This window comes from Paralichthys olivaceus, chromosome 10 (assembly GCF_024713975.1).
Source record: "Paralichthys olivaceus isolate ysfri-2021 chromosome 10, ASM2471397v2, whole genome shotgun sequence".
Lineage (NCBI taxonomy): Eukaryota > Metazoa > Chordata > Actinopteri > Pleuronectiformes > Paralichthyidae > Paralichthys > Paralichthys olivaceus.
Genome location: NC_091102.1, coordinates 13,779,738 through 13,807,198, shown reverse-complemented (window position 1 = coordinate 13,807,198; position 27,461 = coordinate 13,779,738). Strand labels below are relative to the sequence as shown.

The following is a 27,461-nucleotide window of genomic DNA, read 5'->3' as shown; positions in this document are numbered from 1 at the left end:
CTTCCAAATACGGACTGTATAGTAAGATACATTTATTTTTCAAATTGATCAGCTATTGTAGTGTGGTAGAGAAAGAAAGTTATTTTCATGCATTTACGGTTTAGCTGCATGGGAATTATATAGAAAGCATCTGGAGATATGCAAGTTTTCAGATAAGAATAAGGCAGCTAACAAAGTTGTAAAGGCAGAACTGGCAAGAAAAGGAAAGTTGCACAAAAAGCATTGAAAAAAAAAAACTGCTCTGCAATATTATTTCTCTTTCCATCATTAATTCCATCTCTGTAGGGATGAGTCAGCCACTATACCTCTGACGCACATTTCATTTAAGTGACTCGGTTTGTTTTCTGGTAAATTAAGCACATGTGGACCAGTGTCAACATTTGGAACCATTCAGCTCTATTTTGCCTAAAAGGTCTGATGTGAAAAGGACCCGTCCCCGTCCAGACAACATCCATGAGACAAGTGCCTCCCTGATTTCCAGGCGAGTCACGTGGAGCTGGGAGCCAGGAGCCACGGCGGGAGCCTCCTCCAGGACAAAGCACTTGGAGCACGGACACACTGAGGGCCTTGTTCCCCCTTCGCCTGGCTCCATGTCAAGTGGGTGTTTGCTTACCGAAAGGACCAGGACCCCACTGGAGGGGGGACGCAGCACGCAGCCCCTACGCAATTGAACTGTACTGGACTTACTGTAGGTACATGTATGATCCGACATTTATTAGGTAAATATCTAAGGGAGTTTCTGGTAAAAACTGTATAATGTCAGAATGTGTGAATACAGCAAGAAATGTCTGCTGCGAGCAATTGAGCATGTTGATGATGGGACAGACACAAAACTGAAAGGAAAAATAATACACATATTTTAAGATGAAATCCATACATGTAGAAAGCACGGATGAAGATGTCGACAGGTTTTGGTGATAAGGGTCAGTGTTGGTGTTCTGTAAACAAAAGACATGTGATCTCTGCAACAGATTTTAAAACGTCCTTCCTCCAGCACGCTGCGCCTCAGGAGATTTCTGTGTTGTTGTGAACCCACTTGACCAGAGAATCTCCTGCCGTGTTGTTCATATGTGAAAGGTGCATCACTATCTGAAATCAGCTTATGAAAACACAACAATATGGCTACAGCTCAGTTTCATACTGTTTCAACAGATTTTATGATGAACCTGATAAATGCACTGTATCTGCCGAGGAAATTCTAAAATCCTGGTTTGAAACTATCGCAAATACCTGTCATACATGAAAAAATACATTCGTCTCCAGTGAGCAGTGCCAATGTGATGTAATTTATTAAAGAAAAAAAATGGTGGAAAACCCACAGGGTGACGCAATGGAAAACTGTTAAGAGGTGCACCGTTTGAGGAAAATGCTGACTCATCCCAGAAACCCTGGCAAGGTATCCTGGTCAACGGTGTCCACTACACCCCGCTGCCACTCTTTGTCTTGTACTTTCCCCGTCTGCCTTCCCGCAGCATCTGGCTAAATCTCACCAGTGTCCTTGCTGAAACCCTCAGGTGAACTGGGCCATGTCAAATCTGCATCCATCAATCACTCTGTGCCAGCCGTGTCGAGACAGAGCGGAGGAGAGGGTGATGGTGGTGAGGCACAAATGGAGGGATGGGCTCAGGGAGGAGGGCTGGGGCAGTTAAGGTGAAGTATAGCCACCAGTCCATCTCACCTCATTGCTCTTCTGTCCCGACCTCCCTGTCCCTCGCTCTACAGCTGCGGGAAACTCAAACTCAGAGTTCGGAGTCGGCCGCCGGGTCAGGAGAGGAAGTCTTAACTTAACGAGAGGTTCAGGGAACAAAACACATAAGAGGAGAGGAGAGGAGGAGGGAGATGAAGAAGAACAGAGGAGGAGGAAACAAGATGTGCCATGAAGACAAAAAGAAATGAGTGAAGAGAAGCATCGGGTGAGTCAGTCAGGAGATCTGTGTGTGTGTGTGTGTGTGTGTGTGTGTGTGTGTGTGTGTGTGTGTGTGTGTGTGTGTGTGTGTGTGTGTGTGTGTGTGTGTGTGTGTGTCGGGCAGAATGAAGTATCCCTGTCAGAGTCCCTGCACCCCCTCTGGGCTGCAGCTGATTAATTGTCCGTCCAGCTCCTGTGATAGCAACCGCTTTAACCAAGACTCCCAAGACACTCACCCATGTCCTCTCCCTGCCGAAAGACACCTCTCCTCCTGCGCACGCGGCCGCCTGGCTGCCCTTCTCCGGCTAAAATTAGGAGACTTCCTCTCTTCTTTTTTTTTTTTCTCCCACTCCCCCCCTTCGCAATCCCCTCGTTTCTGTCTCACTCTGTCTGCTACAAATAATCTTATATCAGCACCCTTATTCACCTTGCCATAGGGGGGTGATGTCTCTCTGTGGGAGAGAGGTTTTGGAACAAAGGCAGGGGGGCTGAGCACAGTATGATATGCAGTGTACCCCCCCTGTGTGTTTACACGTGCACTAGTGACATGCTGAGATAAAACACCCCTGTCTCAGGTAAACAGGCTGGCGCAGCGGGGCAAAAGAGCCAGGATTGGCTCTGGACCCAGTGTGCACTTAGTCAGCTCCTTTCACATTTGATTTACACTCATGCACTCTGAAGTACCTGCAAGAAGAAAGAATATGTTCCAAAGACACGCACATTCTGATCAATGACTTTCACAGCGATCCTTTTCTTTGCAGCATGTTTCAAGTTTTAACTTTTATGCATGCATTTTAAAAGCTGCTTTTCCACACCAAGCGGTAACTGCCACGCTCAGCACTGTCCCTTTCTTCCCCCTCCCTCCATCCATCCCTCCCACAAAGCTGCAGAACCATAGCATCCATCCGTATGGCTATATAGCCAGCCCCCAAAAGCAGCCAAGGTCAATTGCCTTTCCTGCTTCTCTCATCCTGTGCTTTATGTACCTTCACATCCAAGGGGGGAAAAAGAGCTGCGCTATTCCTGCTCTGCAGCAAGGTGATTGCTGCCTCACACATCAGTGACAGCCGCACTAATACAGGCTTGAAACAGCGTTTCCTTTGAGGCGCTCTTATTTTAACAGTGATTTTATATTAAAAAACTACCTGTGCACAGAAACATGAAATGTATGATGAGTTTTTTATAAAAATGCTCTGATCTGTCTTGACTTTTATCAGCGGATACTGATCTTGTTAAAAAGGCCTAAAAACCTCAATGAACATCCCCAGAAAAAAATTAAAAATTTTGGGAGACAGTTGACTGTATCTCTAGCTGAGGTTAAAAGGGGCATAAATGACCATAATGTGTTCTTTGAAAGAGCTGTTGATCAATACTAACGACTCGGTTATTCCACCGAGCTCTGAGATTCCTGTATTTTCTGGCTCATACTCCCTCTCTCTCTGTGGCAACAGAAAAATAAAAAAATCAATATTCCAATACAAAACTACTAAAACACGCTTTGTGAACTCAACCGATCTTTCCGTGTTAGGCCACAAGTCATTTTGAAAAGGGTAGTATTTATTTAGGTTATTATGAATGTTTGTATAATTCCCATGTTTGATTTTTTTTGTATGTTTGTGCAGAATTGATGCACAGCTGACAAATATGTCTCCCTGGCTAAAAGCATTATTTTTACTTTTGACTTTCTTTTTGTGTTCATTCTCTTTGTCTGAGCCTGTTCGACCTGTGTTTCTCCTCATCCTCACCCCGATGAATATTAACCATTGGAAATAATGTTCAGACTGAGGTTATACTGTGCTTGTTGTACTCAATTTTACATTTTTCTCTCCCAGCATTAAATCATTGTGATTTAATATTAATCTTGATGGTATTACAGTGAGATTCTTCGTGGTGTAACCTTTCATTTTTTTCGTGGGAGCGATAGCATGTTTGACGCAGCCATTTTTCTCAGCCTTGCATAGATAAACTGTTTCCCGGTGAAGTCTGAATATCTCTCTCTCTCTCTCCCTCTCTGCCTCTCTCGCTCCCAGATGTCTCCTTACAGCTGCCATGACTGACTGCAAACTCATTCATTACAGGTCACAAACGCCAAGTGCTTCATTTAAAAGGACGCCACCCCTCCACCGCCACCACCACCACCCTCACCTCTATCACAAGTGAAAAATCGACCAGCGAGAATAGCACACGGGGAACGCCGCTCCATTAGCACTAAACGGAGGCCAGCAGCAGCACCCCGAAAGATGGCAACAGGGTTTGTGCGGTGGGGGCAAAACGGAAAGACAAAGGGGGACATTGCGACATATTTTATTCTGTGTGCGGAGCGATATCACAGACAGGGAGCAGTTCCTTTTAGATGCAAGGCCTCTATAAGACATATCTATTTCACATGGATTCCTAAGATTGACAGCTCTTGCTTCAAGTGCACTGGCCAGTGAAGTAGTTAAGAACATCCTTTTTTTGTTTTAATTTCAATTTTTTATGTTTTTTCCAATTTTAACGTTAAACTTTGAGCTACATCCCAAGGCTGTTCCATATTTATTCAGGCGTACAAATCACCAAATCAAGATTTTGCGTGAAGCCCGTGTTCTGCTGGCCATATCCAATACCACTCAAAGCCAGTCTGTAATTACATTGTAAATGCAGATTAGCTATGAATATTTTAGAAGGGGATTACTAAAAGAGGAACGAGACAGAGAGGGGAGGAGAGTCGGGAGAAATCAGCCCTTTAACACACACCCACATGCAGAACTGCATGAAAAGCTCATTTGAAGGTAGAGCTAGTCTTTCATGCCCAAGTTGTCAGGCTATTATCATCCTTTCATATGTTCGTCACCATAGCTGTAAAGCGGGAATAGAAAATAACACGCACAAAAAAAAGAGAATAAAACACATCACTCCAATGTGTCAGGCTGTCGCTTCACAGAGGGAAAAAAACGAGACACGGTGGACCAACTCTTATCGTCGGACTCTCATTCTGAAACATGGCGGTAATGAGTGTGTCTTAACAAAGATTAGCCATAATTTCCATTGTCATTTTAATGCTCCCACATTATGTGGAGGCTTACAAAGCCACAGATGAAGGCAGAGGGTGGGCGGAGGAAGTGGAACAAGCAGACAGTGGAGCAGAAAGAGTCTCTGGAGCATGGTTAGTCTGTCAGTCACCCTCTATCCCTCCAACCATGCAGCCACACACACAAACGCCGAGACACAGTCACCGCACACGCACACATACACACACACACACACGCGGCGTATGCGCATGTTTGCCAGAGCCTTTGTCACTAACATTTTGAAAACCTCAAAAATGTGGTTGTCAAAAAGGGGTTGGTGCCTGACAGCCTCCCGCAGCCCTCCAGGAGGATGCGGAGGACAGACGGGCTCATTGTGTGAAAAGCAGCAGCAACAACAAAGGGGATCAAAAGTCTCGCAGACTGACAGACATACATGATGCCTTCAAGACCCCCCCCATCACTCCCCCATCCCTACCCCCAACATGCACATTGTTTAGCGAGCGCAGGAGTAAAGGTCTGGATCTCACACGTTTGCCTTGTACTTAGGATGTGATGGCCCATGGGTGAAGGCAGTATGAGCGCGTGGGTATGTGTGTGTGAGCGTGTGGGAGTGAATATAGTGGAGCATGTGTGAGGCGCACTGGCACCACTCTGCACTGGTGGACGTTATGTGATTAACATTTTAAAGAATGTATGTTGACATAACAATAAAAGTTTGGCATGTTTGGTATAAACTAGAATGGCACTCAGCATATGGGCACAGCTCCGCCAAGCTGCACCAAATGTCTCTGTTTCCTTATGTGCCTAATTTTTTTTCCCATCGAGAGCTATTAAATTTATCCATCAAATGTTTTAATAATGCCCTCACAATGTTATAGACAGTGGAGTAAAAAAGTCCTGGATCCGCCGCCTGATCCGGATCTGCACCAAAATGTAAAGACTTCTTCCCTGACCCATACTGCATCCTTCCACCAAGTTTCATGGAAATCTGTTGTGTTGATTTTGTGTACTCTTGCTTACAATCAAACAAATATACAAAACAAACGCACACCGGGATGAAAACATAACTTCCTTGGCAAAGGCAATAATGACATCTTATTTTGTTTGATGCAAAAAATATTTTCTGTAACATGTCACTTTGCGTTTTTGCTAACTAACTAATAACTATAAAACATGTGATTGTTTCCATGAGAAATTAAAGTTAACTTTCCTAAAAGTAACTTATTCACTCTGATAACCTTGCAACACCCACAGTGCAGTAAGAAAAAGTCTTAGTGGAGATTTTTGACTGACAGTTTTCTGCACTGTGCATTCCAGCATATCACTTGGCCTCTTTTCTTGAGTGTTGTTTGTGTCGATTCCATTACAGCACATTCAGAAAGCCTGATTGTTACTAGAAGCCCCAAGACTTTCGTCGTTTTTCATGCCGCAAGCATCTGCTCGGTGGCCCTAAACGCACATTTACCAACCTAATTAAATCGCAACGGACTGATTTCCTCCACTACTGAAAGTTAGTCCCCAATCTGTCTAAAGTAGCGGTGGGATACTGTCAGCGATATCAAGCAGGACCTCTCTTGTCTTTGTGCAAGAGTGTTTGTTGTGCTACCTTGTTAATGAAGGAATCAGGTTGCTGTGTAGTCAGCACTCAGGGCCTGCACAGAGGCTATCAGTATTTCTTTTTTGCGAGTCTCTCTCTGGCTCCCTTCTCTTTCATTCTCACAAATCTCACTCGCATAAAAAGCTGAGAAAAATATACGGAGAGAAAACCGGCAACAAGCCTTCCTCTCCCAACAACCCTCGTCAAAACCGCAGTAATCCTATTGCTTGTAAACCAGGCCTGAGACGAGTTTGCATTTTAAGTACACGAGTGATAAACAGCTGGACACATTGAGCCGGAACAGACACTGGTGACACTCCAATCCAATTATGACATCCTTCACAAAAAGGACATGCAATAGCCACGTCGACGCACATGCATGGTGCATTTATAACTGCAGGTGATGAATGAGGGTGCGGCACTTGTAAAGGTCACATAGGATATGATCCAATCATTTCTGCGGGCTGCAGACAGTCCGACTATAACGAGGCCATCAACATGTCAAAACTGGAAAACAATGTCTGTGGAATGCCGTAGTTACTTTAATGTCGTCTTGTCATCCAGGATAAAGAAATCTGTTGTGATCTCACGATACGATACAAGTACACAAGTCCCAATATGACTTCACTTAAATAATATTACAACAGATTTAAGATTTAGAAAAACATCTATAGGGACAATAAGGTCATAGACTCACATGCACATTCAGGCCCTGTTGGAATATTAGAGTGATTTTTCATCAGAGACTGGTGGGTGGCATTGTGGGTGCTACACATGTATTATTGATGCCAGTGGTCTGAAAGCAGTTTGTTGAGAAGTGGGGGAGATTTATAGGAAACTTAACGGTTTCCACTCGACTGCAATGAAAGCACAGTGCAGCTTACACACAGGCAGAAGGTGTTTTATTCTGTATCTGAGTGCAGGGTGAAATCCACCAGAGACTGAGGAAACACAATGAAAACTGTGAGATTTTCTCTTCTGGAGCAAATGTGTTTTTGGCCATTTGATTATTTAGTTTGTCTGGTTACAGCAACATAGAACATGACAACGTATGGAATGAAGGTTGTGTCTTTTAGTTTTTGAACATCGCAAAGAAAAGACAAATCTACCACAAAGGGAAGAATATGTTTTTATCTTTCAACTGGCATTGATCAGCTTGGTTCCCAGGTTTGCTGTAACTAGACAGGATCATTTTGCATTCTATTATTTTACATTTTTTTGCTGTATGGATTCATGCTCTGAAGATGCTCAGGCAGACGGAGACAGAGGAAATGAAAAACAAAAGAGCTTCACTTTCCCTTTCCTTCCTGACAAATGGAAGTGGATCACCTCCCATAATCAAAGACTGCCATTCTTCTAATAAAAAAGCCTGGTTGGCAGCGGAGGGTCACAGCTCCGTCAACCGGTGACGACAGCAGGCAGAGATATGACTGTAAGAGGGGCTTTGTGGCGAAGCTGATCTGTGTGGGCCGCTAAATGTGACACCATTCTTTCCCATCGCTTCAGAAATGAAGTAAAAAAAAAAAAAGGAGAGAAAGAACACAACGATGAATAGTGTACAAGAAATGTCAGTCTAGAGCGTGGTGAGAGTGGGAGAGAAAGAAATGATAAATCCTCGCCCCTCTCTGTGCCTCACTCTACCCCTTGTAAACATTTTGATATACTGTGAACTCTCGTATGAGCTGCACACTGGAAGTGCACTGTCAGTTTCAAACAGTGGGAAAAAAAGAAATTCAAAGATGGAGTCGCAGGTATAACCACCAAATATACTTTAACTATCATTTCATTCTGATTCACATTCTAGAAAGAAGCAAATGTGAGTCAGAATACGGACGAGGAGAGAAGGAATCCCTCAGAGCTGAGAGAGAGGATCATTTTAGGATGGACTTTATCTTCATTGCAGTGATTTCACTAATTGAAAACGTACACACACACACACACACACACACACACACACAGCTGCATATAGAGAAGATGATGTGAATTCACTCCTGCACAAACTATATGAATATTCATCAACATTGATAGAGTTTTTTTGGAATATGGCCATATGGTTCAGTTTCGGCAGCTGTAGCCATATGCATCTCACACCTCTGTCCTCCAGCTGCAGTAAACTGAGGGGCAGAGTGCAGAGCAGCGGATCATGTGGCACAACTCAGCATCTTACCTACAGTGTTAATGTGAAAACTTCTGTTTCATGTCTGAACAAGCTTGGCTCTAGGACAGGTGTTTGATTGCAGAAAAAGGTGACATTTGAGAGAAATGTCAAACCGACGCGACTGGTGGAACATTTCACATGAATTTAGCCCAATTTATCACGGAGCATTACGTTTTTAATGAATCATTAGAGGGAGATGCGAGCTTGCGTCAAGGAAGCTTGAGAGAAATCCAAAATGTGCGTCTCCTGCGCACACACACACACACACACACACACACACGCACGCACGCACGCACGCACGCACGCACGCATACGCACGCACGCACACGGTGCCTTTCCCAGCCAATTCCCTCTCAGTGACAGAACTTAATCCGCACGCACAGAAATTCGCGCACTGACATTCATACAAGCCGCTCTTCTTCTTCCGTTCGTGTACACGAGGCTTTTTTGTTCCTTTAACTTCCAAATACATTTTACACAAGACGAGGACCTATACCCGGGATGGTATCAGTCTGTGTGTGTGTGTGTGTGTGTGTGTGTGTGTGTGTGTGTGTGTGTGTGTGTGTGTGAAAGAGAATCATCGCTGTCACCTTCGTGTGCTGGAATCCCTCGTTTCCGAGAAATAACATGAGACAGGTTATTGAAACACTGTGAGGTGAAGTGATCCTGAGGGGAATCATAGTTTTTCCGGTTTATGTTAGAATAAAATGTTTCGTTTCATTCCCTGAAATGAAGCTCGCTCGAACACAGAATGTGCCGGGGGAAAAACAGATTCACTGATGTAAATGAAAAAAATATATAAATGATCGATAGTGGGATTTTAAGGTGTTATCTCGTCCCAATTAGCCCCAAATCCAAACTCCAAATGTGTCTTGTGTGTAAAAAAAACAGGGTCGTCTGCAGTCATGGACTAAGATCTCTCCAACTTTTCTTTGCAAACGTGAAACAGCATGAACACAACAGCTAACAGTAATTACTCTGTGCTTTTGTCATCATATTTACGCACGGCAGCGTTATGAGTTTAAAACGACAAGATAGCATCCTCTTCACTCTCTCTCTTCAAAACTACATCGAACATTTAAATCGAATCACCCTCAATTCCGCTTTTAACGCTTTACTCGTATCAAACACGGGTTAGTGTGGTGGGTCTGTGTGTTAAACTGTGTAATTCCAGGTTATGGGATGAAATTGAAAACGCATGCAGACATGTCGAATCGTTTTTTTTAAGCTACCAGCATAATCTGTGCTTTAATGTATTTTTTGTGTTTTAAGCAGTGAAATGAATCACAAAGGAGACTCGTTTCAAAAAACGACAATACAGAATAAAGACGTGTGTGAGTGTGGCTAGTGATTTTCAACACTTGTGTTGACAAATTGAAAAGACTAAACACGCGATTGGGTATTATTTTTATGTGTGTACATGCGGTTTAAATAATTCCCCTGCATTAGTAACATCAACTCGAAATAGGTGGTCAGAGTAGTTTCACGAAGCGAGTGTGAAGAGAGTCGCTGAAAGCAAAGAAAAGTGCTGGATGGAGGAAAATAACGCATGTGCGTAATGGACATGTCTTCTGTCCATCCTCGTGTGCTTGAAGGTGATGGCAGTGTGTCTTTGTTCAATACTATGTGATATTTGCAAACCTCTCTCTCTCTTTCTCTCACACACTCACACGATCAGTTGGTGAGTGCACCTGCCTGCGCGTAAAGAGCGCCGCTGCGCTGTGCAAATGGTACTGCTGCAGCCGCTGCCAATGTCATGTGCGCTCCCGACGCCGACTGCTTGTCAAACCTGTGGTCCACGCGAATCCCCCGAGGGGGCCTCATTTTAATATGAGGAATAATGTGATTTCACGGTAATCGGCTTTGCTTTTATCCCGATTACAAAATGCATACGGATGAAAGTTCACCAATAAATCACCCTCTGCACAGGTGCGGGACTTACACAGATCTGTGCTGAAACACAACAACGACAGGAACGTTTCCAAACGAGTCCCTACGTGACTGTGAAAAAAAGTTCGTTTATCTCAAATTGTGTAAATTAAAATGGCAACTGTGGTTCCGACTGTGGTTCCGACTGTGTGCTGTTAAATACAACCTGCTTTCCCAAACCGATATTTTAAATAAAGCGACCAACAAACCAACAGGCGACGCAGGGGTTCCAGCTCATTATGCCTCCGCTATTACAGGAACACATTAGTGCGTATGCAGGGGAAGAAATAAAAACTGTCAAGACGGAACTTTTGGAACAGAACAGGCTTGCACATCCACAGGAGAGAAGACAAGATCACAGTCGCCTGGTGTAACGCGGGGTTGTGTGCTTGTCCACACTGAGTGTAAAGGACAAGTGTGATGGACATTAAATGCTCTCTTTTCTCTCCAGATTCAACAGTGCCGCTCTGTGCACGAAAAAGAGAGAGCAATTCTTCATTCAGTTTAAACACAACAGCCAAATGCACTGCTACCTGCAGTCAGCTCACACCGCCACCTGTGTGTCTCCTGTTTAAGGCGTTTCTCCAACAAAATCACGGCACATGGAATGGATTGAGCATTAGTAAAAACACACTTCTTTCGTGCGTAAAAAGAACAATAATGGAAAAGTGTGTTCGAAGGATAGTTGTGCCGCTGCGCTCAATGCGCACCGAGCTCCCAGCACCACGCAGTGACAGCAGGGCTGCGCGCCGGGCAGCAGACGGGTGCCTTTCACTCACCTGGTTGAGAGGAGCTCGACCCAAACAAGAAGCAAGTCAGGAGGAAGCCGAAGCAACACGGGGTGGTCGTTGGTTTCATCGTTGTGCCTGGCGATTATCTCCTTTAAATTCACATGTCCAGCGGCGTATCCTTCCTTGAGACGACCGCAAAGGATGAGTCGCTCGCGTTTGAAACCTCTTCAGCCTGGGACTTTGGGGACTTTAGTCGCTTTTGACGAAGTTTACAGTTTGTTTCGACCGCTCTGCGGCTGGCTTCTCGGCGCCCGCGGGCTCAATTTGTGACTGACGTAAAGGCGGAAATGGTCAGAAAATTAGTTTCCAAACGCGCGCACTGTCGGGCTCGTCTAAACAGTATAAAGCAGTACACTCATGCCATTACTCCCGGAGTTGGATACAGTATGCAGCTGTCGACTCGTATTCCTCAGACACACCTCCGAGCGCTTTAACTCCTCCTTCGGACGCTGTGATTGGCACAGGTGCCCGACCATCACCCTGAATCCAACCAGGCACCGCTCCGGACGCGCCACCATTGGCTGATAGGAGACGCCAAAAACCCCTGAATTTGTGCGTCGGCCCCGTTGCACCTGTCACCCTGAACACTGTGGAGATAAATGCTGAGAGAAGGATGTGGAGGTGTAATTGGTAAAAGAGAGCTGAATGATCCTACTAGGGGGCTTTGAGGATCTAATCCAGAATCGATAGACATTGGAAGTGCGTAATGCTGGATCTGACTGCTGGTTCTGTGCTTTATGAGTGAAGTGACAACTCCAACATCATACATGACCAGAATTCCTGTCATCCCTCCACTCTAAATATTTGCTTCCGAATCCTAAAGCCACTTTACTGTGTAAAGGCTGTGATACAACATAATAAGGCATCAAGAAAACACATTTTGACAGCAAAATTAGGAAATTCTTTTTTTCTTCCATGCTGCATGTTAAAGCAAGGCTTCCCATTTCTCCTCACTTATCAGAGTGCATTACCGTTGAAAGCAATATCTCTCCATATCCAGGGTAATCATTTCCCCGGGGTTGGCTTGGTGTAAATGACACAAATAGAAGTCAAATAAAACGTTTAGATAGTGGCATCATTGTGCTCGCTGAGCTATCTGTAACAGTTTGAAAGCAGTGACTTTGCCGCGACAGAAAAAACGAACTAAGTTAATGGGAGCATAGGAAACAATGTGACAAAAGGTTATTACTTTCTGAAACCAGCTGCTGCCTGCTTTCGTACTTTGGGAGGGAGAAGGTTGAAGGCCTCCCGGAGTTACAATATGTCTGCACATCTGGATGGAAATCATGCACTCTGACTCATGACTGTCACCCCCACCTTAGGTTCTCTCTCTCATCTGCACAAACACACACATACTAAGTAGCCAGTGACTGGAAGACCAAAGACATTCATTGCAAAAATAGTTTCTATTGTATCCATTTATCAGATTAATTACATATTTAGAGTTGAAGCATATTTACAGGCACATAAGGTGAAATATTTATCTTGAAAATGAAGCCAAATTTAGGCTCAAACACATTAGACTGTAATGACATCAGGTTTTAAGCACCACCATCGGGTGGAAGTAAATTCTATCATTATGGGGTATTTTAGGAGACACGAGGATGATATTTATGCTCCTCTGGAAAGCAGGTGTTCACTATGACTGGAAGAGGCAGTTTACCTTCCTTTTAATTTCACATTACATCAAAGTGAACGCCTGAGCAATAATCTACTCCAGTCCATAAACATCCTTCTTTTAGCTATGGGCAGGTCACTCCTCCCCAGGGACCTTTCAAGGCTTTTTGTGGGCTTCTAATAGGGAGGCGTACCACTCGCGCCCACACACATACACACACTCACTCACACGCCAGGGCCAGTGCTTTTTCTGATCCTGGAACAGCCAGCTCAACTCCCCTCTGTGCAAAGCATACCTTACACTTTAAGAAAATCTGATGCAGACATTTTTCACTTTGAACAAAGTCAAACGGCTCTGTTGTTTTTTTTTTTCTTTCAGCTCGGTTGCAGAATGAATGGTGCACTGAACTGTGAGGGGCACTTCTTGAACCTCCGCTGCAGTATTGACCCTCTGCCAGTGGGGGGCAGTCCATTCCTCACCTCATAGGTCAAAGCAGCGGTGCGGCGACACAGTGGGGGTGTTGGGCAAATCCAAGCTGCCACCACTTAGTTTCCTGACTCTCTGTGTGACATTGGCTTGCCATCACACGGAAGTGTTATTAAATATTTCTCAGCAGAAATGAGCTTTTAATATCACTGACACCACAAATTTATTAAGAAATGTAGAAAAATGAGATCTGGCAGCGCGCTACGAGGAGAGGCTTCACTCTGAATATGCCCCCAAATGGCTGCCGTTTATCATTTTTAATACCGAAAATGCAATTTAACAGTGTTGTGTATTTTCATTATACATTACGCTTTAAGAGGCACCTCCTGACAGCATCATCCTAATGCTGTCAATTAGGTAATTTATTCCGGGGGATTATGAGAGGGAACGAGACGAGGTTTCATGTGTTCTTCTCGGCGTTCCCCGGTGCCTGCTGTACAGCTAATCTAATACATAACCCCCTGATTTGTTTAATGGATGAGACTTTGCTGCTGCAAGAGGAACGCCAATAAAAGCCGGAGCCCCTCCAGAGGCTATTGTGCCTCATAATGATGCCAGACACACAATGTGAGAGTTATGAAGCAATTTTTTATCATGCGGCACATTGTTTTGCTCTGTTGGTGCCGTGCGAGTAAAGGCAATCTCTCCCTGCAGCACAGCACTTCTCCCCCACACTTAGATAAACCTTCAGTATGATAAACTGTCCCAGCCACATGTTGCAGATGTGAAGGAAGTTTAGGATTGAAATATGTGTTGTGCCGTGCTGTTGATTTGCTGCGTAGTCGCAGTCGACCAAGACTTTTGTTTTTAAACTGATTTTATTGAGCTTTTATGTTGGGTGAGATATTCTTTATCGTTCGTGGGAAATAATTGAAGCATGTTTGAAACTTACAAAAACACCTCAAACTCTGGATCTTGACTAGATATACCACCATGAGAGATATATTAATTTTGGTAAACTATGTTCCTTAGAAAAGTGTTAAGACTCTGGAGAAAATTTAAACTTTTAGCCATACGTAGTTAAAAGCCCGGTATGTAGGGCCTGGGGTTATCTTGGTAGAACAGAAATATTACATACATTACATACATTTAATATATGATAGGAGTACAGTATTATTCTGTTGATATTTTCCATGTGTAATATTACCATTAATGTGCAATATGTGTAATATGTTTTTAATTGTTTTTATCTGCATTATTATTTCAGTATGATTCGCAATATCCCATACAACTATAACTGCTTCTAACCTTACTACTGACTTTTGTTTAGCTTTATTTCACTTAAGTAAATCAAGTAAATTGTTTAATTTATTCTATTTTTTTCTATTGTTATTTCTGTTAAAAGCACTGGTGCTGCATTGCTCTGCATACACTTTATATTTTTTTCAATAATATTTTTAGACTTAAAATTCCACTGTTATATTCACTGTGTTCTATTATAAATCGTTCTAAACTTTGGGCAAATTGGCACCATAATTACCTTTGGGATTAAAAGAGTATTTTTGAATTTTTTCTATATCTTATCTTTTATTAGTGTAAAATCTGGAGCTGGTTGTCCTCCACAGAGTCCACCATCTTGCACCTGCACATTTCTACAGTAGCCCAAATGGGACAAACCAACCACTGACTCAACCTGAAGGCAATCTGTCCTTTCTCCTACAAGCTTGGAAGGAAGGGGGAGGGGATGTATTCAGTCAATATCCTGCACAGACCTTTGTCTACATCTGTATATGAAGTATATGAAGATATTAAGACTGGAATTTGAAATGGATAAAAACATGTGAAAGCCACCACTCTCCACTTTACTGCTTTACTGTGCAGGACAAAAGCGACAGTCAAGTCATATGCATCTGTACAAAAGACCTTTCGATAACAGACAGCACCACGCGTCTTCTTTCATCCATCTCTGAGTCCCTATCTTTCCAAAACAGAAAGAGAGAAATAGTTGAATACTTCTTTTTGTTTAAAAAAAAAAATGCATTTCATTTTCTTAGACGCCGCAGCTGCAAACACTTACAGGCATTTGTTACTGTCAAAACAGAATGGCTTGTTGAATCGATAATGCTGAAGTTGTCTGAGGAACGCAATAAAAGGGCTAAAAGACTATCACAACACCTCAGAGTATTTCAGTCTTTTTAAACAGTGAGGGAATACTAAATCAATATCAGTATGGCTGCCTGCACTAATCGCTGCAAACACTGATAACAAAAAGTTCTATCAACATTGTACATTTAACACTCAAACTGTCAATTTTTTCCCTCCATTCCATTAACAATGTAAATGCTCCTCTACTCAAAACATGCATTTATAGAATTATTAATCATTTCTGATCAGATGTGAGACCGGAGACAGATTCTCATTCCAAAATGACAATTACAAACAGCAATGGTGACAATTTTCAGCCGTAGATTGCCATTGATTGTATCTATGTCGGTTGACATCTCAGGCGGCCGGCTGTTCTCGAGTAACAGACGACAGTGGAAAGATAAACAGAGATGACACATCATTTGACTTTCTGACTGATAAAAAAGAAAAAAATCAATCAGAACCACCTCCCCTTCGTTTCCCTGATATCATTATTCATTGTTAATGGACACTTTTGGAGGAAGCTTTGATTGCAACATAACAAGTCCCATACATTTTTTTAAATCAGAATCAGTTGTCAGATTTAAAGTGTCTTTTGAGAAAGACATTACAACCTGTGTGGTAATCTTTAAATGTCAGAATTACTGGCTCCTCGTGCTAATGGTGGCATTTGATTCTTTTGTAGGGATAGCATCGTTAAGCATGGTGTGAGTGCTTTACATTATCTGGTTTGGGGTATTTCAGTGCATAGCTTCTATCATGCTATCTATGTTGTGATGTGATTGAAAATAATTGTTCCATTTTAGATTTAAAGGCCTAAAATGCTTTGGGGCATGTTTCCCTATCAAAGTCCAATTCTTTTTTTGACATTTGCTTGTCTCAAATGTGAGATTTTTGGGCTCCAGCTTTAAATGACTTATGGAAGTACAATGTCTCTACTCACCTGGACCCCCTGCTCCATTTTTAGTGACACCCCCCACGGATGCTTGTGACGTCACAGAATGTGGATGTGTATTTTTTATTAGAAAAATAATCCGCTCATCACCATTATTGATTGTTCAGCTGAAAAAGTGGCAAGTTTACTGCAGATTTTTGTTTTTTACAGATACATTTTTTATTTAGTTTCACAGAATTATTTTTTTACTGCTGGTGTTATGCAAATCCATACTGCCTTTATGATACTTTCTTTCTTTTTGGCCAATAACAATTAAGGAAATGAAATCATTTAGAAACATTAGAGGATTTAGTTTGTTCTCACATTTTTAAATGTAATTTTAAAACACACCAAATTAATTAAATCTGACTGAATGTACTTGTGTATAGTGAGAACCATAGTTTGTTGCCTCCTTTAACCAGAAGAATCTTCTAACTTCAGTATAACTGACCATGAAAATAAAATATCCCAGACGACCATTTTGGACCTTGCCACTGGCTTCAATCTGAGCCTGTACGTGTCATAAGAAAGTCTCGCTGTTGCTTTCTCGTTGCATCAGCTTTGTTATAACTAACATGACATAAGCGAGATCAGTAGTCAGACCAGGAAATGTTCTGTAACGGAGCCTAAATGAGAATATTTGTACCACAAACCAGTTTGAACTCTCGTGGGGGAATCAGGAAGCTTTGTGATCCACATCAGCAGATGAGTTTACATTCAAAAATACAGATCAGCTGACAGAGTGCGGACATTTGCCGCAAAGATCGGGTCATTTTTTATTCACAGTAGATTTAATTATGAAAAATTGTAGCTGCTGACGACAGTTAAGTGCGTTATCAGAAGACAAACTGATGTGATTAATTGTCCTCGTGCAGGATTGCAAGGCCTCAGACGTGTTGCATATGTTTGGGCATGAAATCCTCACACAGTAATGTAATGGAGATTTTTTAGATCTAACTGTTTGCCCTGATTACTCAGTGAGCTCAGTTGAAATGGCCTGAATCAGCATCAAGCTCGACTAGGAATGATGTGTAACACAGGGAAATGTTTGTGATCTGTGAGTTGAATAAACAGGTGAACTGTTTGATCAAATACGCAGAGTTTGTGCATTTTGGAAAGAGAGATCAATGTCCACCTTTATCACCATGCAGCAGGTTGCGTGATCATGGATCGATGGCGACGGGTCTGAGGACAGCTGTGTGTCCCTAGCTTTGTGTATAAAAGAGACATTTGTCATTTGGCTTTAAGAACTCTGTCTCAATTTGTCCGATTAGTAATACTGTAACTTTGTTTGTATTCAATATACTCTGTATGATTCCACTTTGCTCAATATTAAATACTTTGATTACAATTATTCAGTGTAATTGTTTTCTTCCTCACCATGGAATTAAATGCAAATTCCCACCACAAGTAACAGTCATGATAACATCACTTTATGATGTTTCTTAAAATAACCATGTCTTCATACATTTGCTAAACTCATGATTATCACTCCGCCATCACAGCCGTGCTCTATTTCTCTGCCTTTTCTTTAAAAAGGAAATGATGCATTTTGTAGCAGTTTGCAAGGGCTCAAACAAAATATATTCATTATTATGTGTTAAATATGTAAAAGGAAAATAAAAAATGCAATATTACACTTTGACCTGACGGGAATAATACACTCCTTCGACTTCCATCAGTTTAACCCACTAGGATTGAGACAGCTGAAGCAGTCTGAATGGAAATGACAGATTCTTTCACTAAAGCTAAAAACAATAACCTGTGTAGATGAGAAATTTGGGCACGTTCACATCAGTGTAGTAGTCCAGCTGGATATGAATCATAAAAAGTCTCTATCACCTCAGTGTTATTAATTCTGTCTGAGGAAGAAGAACCCACAGGAGTGATTTGGCTTTGAGGGAGAATTGTTTGCATTGAAAGTGACGAAATTGCACGAAAAAAACCCGAAATCTCTGAGTTGTACCCTTGTTTCCCTCCTTCACATTTTTCCTCTCACCGAACTCTAGTGGCTGAAGAGTCGACTGAAACTCTGCACGAGTCTGACTCAGTGAGCAATAAGCAGATTTAGCACATTACACACACATGATTATGTGGCCATTTCCTCAGTGAATGAGTCTCATCAGAAGTCACTGAAGAAGCCACTGAGTGTGTAATTGTTTCCCATTAGGGATAGGGGGTGTGGGTGTGGGGGGTGGGAAGGTGTCGGCTGCCATCAAGTCGCATCTCTCTGCAGTTTGCTGACGAATGCTCGCTGTCCACTGAGTGCAGCGGGCTAATTCTTCAGTGGGTTGTAATGGAATTGCTCAAAACCCCCAAACCCCCTAATCAGTTTTAGGGTGAGGTCGATGCATCTTGTTTCCCCCCCACCCTCCTAGCTAGAAAGGAAGTTCAGATATTTGTTGATCCACTGTGACCACAAACATTATCATCCGTCATGTGAATGTCTGGATGTCTCTGCAGCTCAGATGCAGTCACCGCTCTTTACACAGCACACGTGTGGCTTTATGAACCGTGGTTTATTATGTGCTGCTTTTGCTGTTTTGACAAATTTAATGTGTGAGATGATCACAATTATAAAATGCACGCACACACACACACACACACACACACAAACACACACACACACACACACACACACAGTGAGGCCTGCACTGCAGTGATGAATGATAGTTGACATGTGCCCTTGTGCTGGTGTTGTAAACTGAAGAGCTGACATAGCATATTACAGGCTGGTCAACAGTTCAGACGAGGCCCAACCGTGTCAAGTGAGACCTGAGGAGGAGGCACAGAGGACTTTTGTGAAGTTGTAATGGCCTGAGACAGACTGACTGCACTGTTCGGCTGGTGATGGAGATGAGAGGAATAATCGCCTTAGTGCTGCAGGGGGGGGGGGGGGTTTGCTGTACACTGCTGCCATCTACAGGAGAGAACTAAAAACCATCACTGTCAGACTGGGCAGGTGGGAGTGTGAGCTATAAGCTATGGACCCTTAGCTAAAAAGACAGATGGATGAATGAACTTATTTTTTATATATTCTAAAATGAAAATATGCATATGAATGAAGTAGAATAAACCAGTGCAGATAAGTCACTGGTAATAACTGTAAGTCACTGTAAATCAAATCTGCCTAATGGCTGCCTAAGGATATGAATTGAATCAAATATATGATATCCTGAATACATTTGATTGCACTAAGTAACCACTGGATGGCAGTAAAAGAAAGCGTGTGAAGTTGGATAGTGATGGACATGAAATGGTTCCTGTGTGTGTGTGTGTGTGTGTGTGTGTGTGTGTGTGTGTGTGGTCTCTGTGTGTTTCTTTTAGAGGTGGGTGGACAAATACAACGCACAAGGGTATAAACATTAAAAAAACAAATAAGAAATATCTCAGAGAGATCTGACCACAAAGAATTAATCATTCAAAACAGTCAACCTTAAGTGCAAACTCACAATTAGTAGATGATAAGTCTGCAGGTATTTAAAAACATATTAAACGTCAGCCCTCAAGTTAAAAAAAACAAAATGTGAGTGCTTTCATTGAGTGTTTAAAACACTGGCAGTTTTGTGTTATGCAGATTTTGCTCTTTAAAAACTCATTGGTTGAATTAATAGGACTTCCTTTTCCTGTGTTCAAAGAAAAAAGTCTGTCAGGAGATATTTTATAGAGCATGAACTTATTGTAAAGTGGAGAAATACACGGTCGCTCATGCAAAATATTTCCATGAATATATAGTTCACAGAATGTGATGATCTGGTGAAATCTCTGTGCTTAAACAGTAACAGCCCCAGTTCTCTTCTCACCATGAAACATCCACAAGAACACAACAGCTAAGAAAGAGGTAAATAGAATCATGATCGTGTTTCTAGTGGCGACTTTTCAAATGGAAGCAATTTCAATGTCACGGCTTTAAAATGCCAAATTCCAATTGATTTAAACAAACCATCTAATTCGTGTTTAAAACCTGTAAAAATAGAAATATATGAACATATCATTACCAAAGACAGACTCTCAACATAAACTGGCCCTTTCAGTGCTTTATATGACAGTACTGAGGAAATACATCACGTATTCTAGAAATCATATCACCCTGACTTGACGTGATGTCTTCTAAATGTTCTGTCGTGGAGATAACTGTGATTAAACAGCAAGTTTAACACATGGAGCAGTGTTCACTGATATCACATTAATTACCAGTGCATTCCATCCAGTTTCTCAATTTCTTTGGTCTCAGAGAATGGTGATGATCAGAGCCGTGCATTAGTGCCAAAGGTGAACTGACCTTTGTTAGACTCCCAGAAGGAAGACGGTAAAATGAAGGATGTGATTCGTAAAAGAAAATGATTTGGTTTTATTTACAGTTTTATAAAAAGATCAATTTTTAACAATAAAGAACCTTTTCTATTAAAAAATGGGAAAGAAAATAAATGTGAAACTTGTGAAAATCAAGTTTTAAAAGACAATCTTTCAACGTGTGGTTGTTATAATCAATAAATATTTTTTTCTTTTGTGGTAAAGTCTTTACTCCCCTTACATTTAACAGTTTCTGTTTTGTTCTGGAAAAGACCCAGCTGGGTGAGGGCCTCAGCGGGGGTGTTAGAAGTGTTTCAGTCTTTCCACCTGAGTCTTGACCCAAGAGTCTGCAACCACAAGAGAAGAGTTGACATTTGAAAAACAAAAAAGTGAGAAGCATGCCAAAGGTAAGTGCACCATTTTATTTTTCGACTCTCTTTCTCCCTTTTCTCTGAGTTTCAGGCTGAGCTGAACAAGTGAAATACTGATCGACAGAGTGCAGGAGATGGTTCCTCCATTAAATAAAAAATATAATTAATTAACAGCAGGATCTAATTAAATGACTATGGAGTCATTTAATTAATCCTGTTATTTTTAGAACCTCTACATCAAACTTGAACTGTGTCAAGTTTTACCTGAATGCGGTGTTCATTTAGGTTTTGAGAAATCGGCTTTGTGAAGAGATAAAGAGGCACCTTATATTTATTTTATTTTTTGAACGTTTCAGCACATTAAAATCGAATGTAATTACAGTATTTAGAACTTTGTAGTAAAGACCTTCATGAACAACGTAATAGCTTGATCTGCAACATTTCAGTTTTAGTATCACTTGTGTCCCAGCCTCTTCTGATAAGTAGAGTAATGTGTCACCCACTGTGTAGATTTCTTACACACGATGAGAAACACATGTTGACTATAAAGACTCTGACTCACTGGATGCACACTGTGGGAATAAGGTCACGTGTATGAAATTGTAGTGTTTTTACGATGATTTAAATTTGGCAAATTTCTCAGTCGACTTATGTTTTTCACTCTTTTTGTGGTGGGGTTTTTTTGAGTGGCATTGGCCCATTTGAATTTGAAAGATTAGAGTCCCATTTGAGACTCTTCCACTAAAGCTGCTTTTTTAACATCCACTGAACTCCTGACATCCTCAAATTTGAGTAAAAAATGACTGAGTAAGTTGGACAATTTCGGGCAATTTTTACAATGTCTGAGAATGCAGCAGGACTTTCCGCAGAATTCACAGTGATTGAGTGGACGTGTTGATGTAGGTTCTAACATGCGACAGACAAAAATCTGAAACAATACAAATACCGGAGGATGAAAAGTAGGTGACAAACATGTGGACGATGCAGACAAAGACATCAACTTGGGAATACAACTTTTAAAAAAAACATATGATATTTGCAGCACATTTTTACAACTTGTCCTACCTCCTGCATGTTCTACCTCAGTGCCACCTGTTGCCTGGATGTTCCAGAAATGTTCCTGTTGTTATGAATGGGTCTGCAAGATGTATAATGCCACCTTCTCAGCCATGACTACATCCATAGTAGTCGGTCCTCCTCCATGTTTGTTTTTCCTCTGAAGTCAGGTTAAGTCGCAAGTTTTCCACACTCCAGTTCAGAAGGGGGCAGCAATGCACCTAAAAGTTGTTTGTCAACCTCAGTAGAGAAATAGAAGAAGAAGAAGAAGAAGAAGAAGAAGAAGAAGAAGAAGAAAAAGAAGAAGAAGAAGAAGTTTCTCACAAGTTTCTGTGAGATTTCAAGTCTCTGGAATCACCACTGTGAATATAGTTTCCTACAAACGGCAAGTGTGTGGCCTTTGGTTCTTGCAGAATCATCTAGTTTGTAGTTCTGATGATTATAAGATTAAAAATGTGTTAAATCTGACGTTATGTCTGTGGTCCCCCATGTTTTTAAAATCGTTTAAAATCCTCTAGCGTGCAGCAGCCTTAATGGTGGGACAAGGGGGATGACGATGGGATGTTTAGTCCTTATCTGCAGAAAACTGCGGGGACAGGCCCACACATTGTGTCTCCCCCACATCCAGCAGAAGTGTGTGTGGTGCAAATGGAGGGCTGACATTTACTTTGACTCTCTGGTTTACTGTACGTGCACTTGCCTTTTGACTCCTTCCGTCGACCCCTTTAAGGTCCCACCCCCTGAAAACTTCTAATATACTCAGTGGAGGAACAGCAGTCAAACTGAAAATGATTTAAGAAAAGTAGAGTTCAAATTTATTTTTGGAAATGACAGTGATCACTGGTGCTTCTCAGTCTGTGGCTGAATGCAGCGCTGTAGCTATTAAACTTCCAACCTCCCCCCATTTATTTGTGTGAGAGGCTCTTATTTCCTGTTTTCAGTTCAGTTCATTGCAGCTGTGTATCCATTTATGTCAAACCACCAGTGCCTGTATCCCCACATCCCAACGTCAGGTTCCTACAATAAACTGGCTGCTGTCTGCTTCATGACTGTTACTCACTTCCCAGGGTATTCTCACAGCTCGAGCGGATCAGCAGGTGTGCGCCGCTCTACAAAAACCCCACTTTCTCTCTTTCTGACACGTCCTCCGTCTTTCCTGTATCAGATGCAGTCATCCCTCTCTCTCACTCTGTCTCTCTCAGTTTCTCTATTATCGTTTCTCTCTGTCTGGCCTCCCAAGAAGCATCTGATGAGTGCGCGTCTGTGCTTTCTTACTTCCCATCTTACTCTCTCGTGAACTGTTGTTCTTCTGACTTCCCCCTTGTCTTCTCTCTGGTCAGATGCAGCTGCTGTTTTCAGCTGAGGGCCCTCTCTGTCTCTGAGCGTCTCGTCTCTGCACACGTTGTTTGCCTCACTCCCCACTTGATGAGGCTACACGACGATGGTAATCAAGGGAAGGAAAGTGGAAGTCCCCCCCCCCCCAACAGTCCTACTTCCTCCCCACATAAATATTATTGCAACCTCGCGGGCACTCTGACCACAAACCCAACTTTGCCCAGAGGCCTTTGCAGTAAGTCCTCCTTACCAACGTTGGGGTGGCGTTTCAAAAAAGCAGCCTCATTTCCAGCGAACTGCGAACATCTGATTTGCTGTGCGACTTTTTTCATTTATTGGCATATCTTTAAAAAAGGTGGAAGTTGCTAAAATAACAGCAGCCCTTCCACAGCATGTGTTGCATCAGCCCAGTGTGTTGGTTCAGCAGAGAGAGAGCCACAGATCAGGCACCCAGTGCAAAGCCATGACTTTCCCCACAGGTTCTCAAGCTCAGCAGCACCACCTACTTCCACCACTTCGCCTCCACTGTTTCAACACCGACATTACGCCAATCAAATCTCTGAAATGCATTATTTTCCCAGGTTCTCACATTACATCAAACTCAAGCAGCGCAGCCACTTTAACAAAGCTACTGTGTGTGATACCAGATGTCTACAATGTTTCGACTAGGCTTAATACTTTCTAAAAAATGGGTGTGTAACAGAAACAAACTAGGTGTGTGAGTGTGTGGGTTGCTGTTATGTACGTGTGTGAGAGTGCATGTCTTTGCTGGCTTGAAGCTTTAAGGGCCAGGCCAAACATCCACTACTACCCGGCAGGAAAAACAGGAATGGGACTCGTCACCCAGGCAATTGCATAACCCTCGTTGAGGATTCACATTCGGCTGAAAAAGATCTGGAAGTGCTCCCTGCTCTGTAACTTGAAACCCAGCGGACAGGTTGCTCCACTTGTGACTCAGACAAAAGCAAAACTGATTCTAATGATTGAATGTGTTATTTTTATTTTTTATTTAAAGAGCAATTATCACTCTTCACATTTGTGAAAATATGTTTATATTAATCTATTATATGTATTTTTTACACTATAGAATAGTACCCAGCTAAAGATTATACTTCTATACAGTCATATTTCTACACAGTACACTGTATTTTTGTCAACCTGGTTTACTCTTCACTTGCTCTAAAGCAGCTGAAGGTTTGTCAGACTCCAGTACCACTATAAGTGTGTTACAGTGTTAATCTGAGTGTGTGAAGTGTGTCTGTGTTTATGCACAGTGCATTTAGGTGCGGATGATAATACTGTCCAGTGTTTTTGACACCTCCAGATAATGCTTATCAGCGAAAAGGATCTGCAGAAGAAGTGACATGGGCAATGGAACCCGACAAAGGAAGTCTCTCAACCAGAGCCACGAAGACGTCTCAGTCCCGATGAGAAAAAAAATCCCCACACTAATAGCACTCGGGTTGAATTCTTTCCTGCTTGTATTCAGTTCTCCTCGTTATGACACTTAACACTCTGCTGTCACCTCCCTGGTTACACAAACACAGCAGTTCTCATAACTCTAAGAAAGCAGAAGTACAAAATGTTCTACACTCTTTGAGAAAATATCAAACATATAAGTGACTTTGGTATAAAAAACTGAAATATTTTAGCAGTGGCAAATCAAGGATTTTTTAGGGGACCATAAAGGGGCCACAATTCTTCTTCTATTTGGTGTATTGGTGAAGGCAACCAACGTCAATGTGCATTACAGCCATCTGCTGGTTTGGCCTTGAGGTAAGGGGGGGATTGGGGGGGCACAGGAGGCAATCACATGTCCAACATTCATGCAAAATTCCTGATTCAGTTAGGGAACATTTAAGTCATTCTTTCTTTACTTTTAGATCTTTATCATTGAATATGTTACAGAACTTGTTCCTTGTTCGAGCACATTATGTACTTCATAAAACTAATACAAATTCTTCCCATATTCTCATATTTATTGTTAGTAAGTGACTAGTTAATTTAAATCTAGACTACTGACAGGATAGTGGCACTTCAGGGGCCAATCAGATTTCAGCTGCCAGTGCACCCCAGGCAGCGGATACCTGGATCTGTCCTTGATTTTTAGATGATAATTTCAAGTATGATGTCAGGAACAAAACATATAATCAGACAATGCTCTTCACACAAACGTGTTATTGATTTGACAGGTCAGAGGAGAATGTTATGTCATGTTACTGCCGTGTGGTTCCAGCAGGTTTATCCTCACCAATGGTTCAAAAAACATAACATAGACCAGTTCGTTTTCCAGAGCTCAGACATAAAGCACTTTGAAATATGCAGGAAAAATATTGTTTTATGTGACGAAGGACCACTCTGTACTTCACATTTAATGATGGTCTGACAGGCAGCTGCTAACTTATTTTTTAAGAGCTTTGGTATTTTAAGAGGTTTTAAATGCAGAGCGTGTTGTTATTTCACTCAGCGAGTCCGTCCATAATATTTAGCACAGACTGTCCTCTGCTATTGTTTTATATGGATCGTCTATAGTACATCAAATCCTCATGTGAGCCACAAGCCACAGTTGACATTACAGATTATTTGAATGAAGTGCTGATCTGGCCCTTAAACGATTGACTCCTCCGCTCAAAGATGTTTCTGCACATTGAGTGTTCAGACTTTGTATTCTCTTCTGTGACAAAGACAAAACCTCAATCATAAGTATTTCATCTGAGTATTTCTGTCATGAGTACTGTCATGGTTTACAGTTTTTTAGAATTATTTTGCATGTTCCAAAACACTGTAAGTAAAGTAACAGTAAACTGTGGTTAATAATGCCTTCAAATGCAGTGCTTCTTTTCTTTTTTCTTCTTCAATGTCTGAAAAAAGGGCTTTCTACAAGAAGAACACCACCACAAAGTGAGAGCAGGTGTATCACTCCTGTGTTGTGAGTCAAACTGAGATATGATCTGGATGGGAACAAACAATCAACTGCCAGGCAGGTAAACACAAGAATCTAAAGATGAAAAGATACAGTTTGGGGTCTGAGCAGGCTTTACACGCCTCAGTATACCGCCCTCAGACAGCTTTGATTTTTGTGTGCGTTTGCTGTGCGATTATGTCTGTGTGTGTGTGAGAGCATGTGCAATACACAGATTAAAGAACTAAGGGGGTGAGGAACACTGCTCTGACATTTAGAGGCTTCAACAAGCTCTAGTGCGCACCTGTTCATAGATGAAGACTGAGGGAGTAACAAACACCAGGCATTTCAATGGAAACCGAGCCGAGGTTTGAAGTTTGTTAGAGGCAAATAATAAAATCAGCCCATCTACTGACCTCTGTGAAAGGCCGGCAATATATAATGAATGGTTAAAATATTAAAAACACTTATTTTGAAACTGAAATGTATATTGTTTCCTGAGCCTGTTTGGAGATACTGTATGAGCTATTTTCACGAATGAACTGTTGATTACTATAGCTCAGGAGTCAGTGTCTAAAATCATTACCCCCAATACACACACACTCACTTGAATGCACACTTGTCCACATCACATACACACATCTTTTAATTTTGTATTGATAACAGTGTTGCTGTTTTTGTGGTTGTATTGATTGGGCTATACATGTTGTTGGTTTGTTGACTTTCATGTGTGGTCATTTCTGCACGTCAACTTTGCATTTTCTAATTGCACTGCACTGTGTATTGTTATTTGTCATTTTTCTATTTATATATTTATTTATTATGTGTGCTGAAGAAAATCAAATAAAAATAATTGAATTGAATTAATTGAATGAGCCTCTCGTTTAACCGAGCTGCAGAGACAGAAAAAATAGTTGTGAGAAAAATGACTGTGGGCTGACACACAGTGACCTGTGGTGATAAGGCCACATTTTCGGATTGACTGTTAA

The 27,461-nt window shown here is 41.8% G+C and overlaps 1 protein-coding gene and 1 long non-coding RNA gene across 3 annotated transcripts in view; both read right to left on the bottom strand.

Moving 5' to 3' along the window:
* erbb4b (erb-b2 receptor tyrosine kinase 4b) overlaps window positions 1–11,829 on the bottom strand; it is a 280,908-nt gene extending 269,079 nt beyond the window's left edge. Inside the window, exon 1 of one of the 2 annotated variants that reach the window (XM_069533004.1) lies at window positions 11,381–11,829. In XM_069533004.1, coding sequence (XP_069389105.1) covers window positions 11,381–11,459 — 79 coding nt within the window. In that variant the 5' untranslated portion in view covers window positions 11,460–11,829. The remainder of the gene's footprint in view (window positions 1–11,380) is intronic. The other variant, XM_069533003.1, reaches the window with a different exon arrangement.
* Window positions 11,830–20,842: 9,013 nt separating this feature from the next.
* LOC138411839 (uncharacterized) lies at window positions 20,843–23,685 on the bottom strand. The gene is made up of 3 exons (XR_011244328.1): window positions 23,511–23,685; window positions 22,245–22,475; window positions 20,843–21,155 (listed from the first exon to the last, which is right to left on the bottom strand). It is a non-coding gene; the product is annotated as an uncharacterized lncRNA (long non-coding RNA).
* Window positions 23,686–27,461: the final 3,776 nt, after the last annotated feature.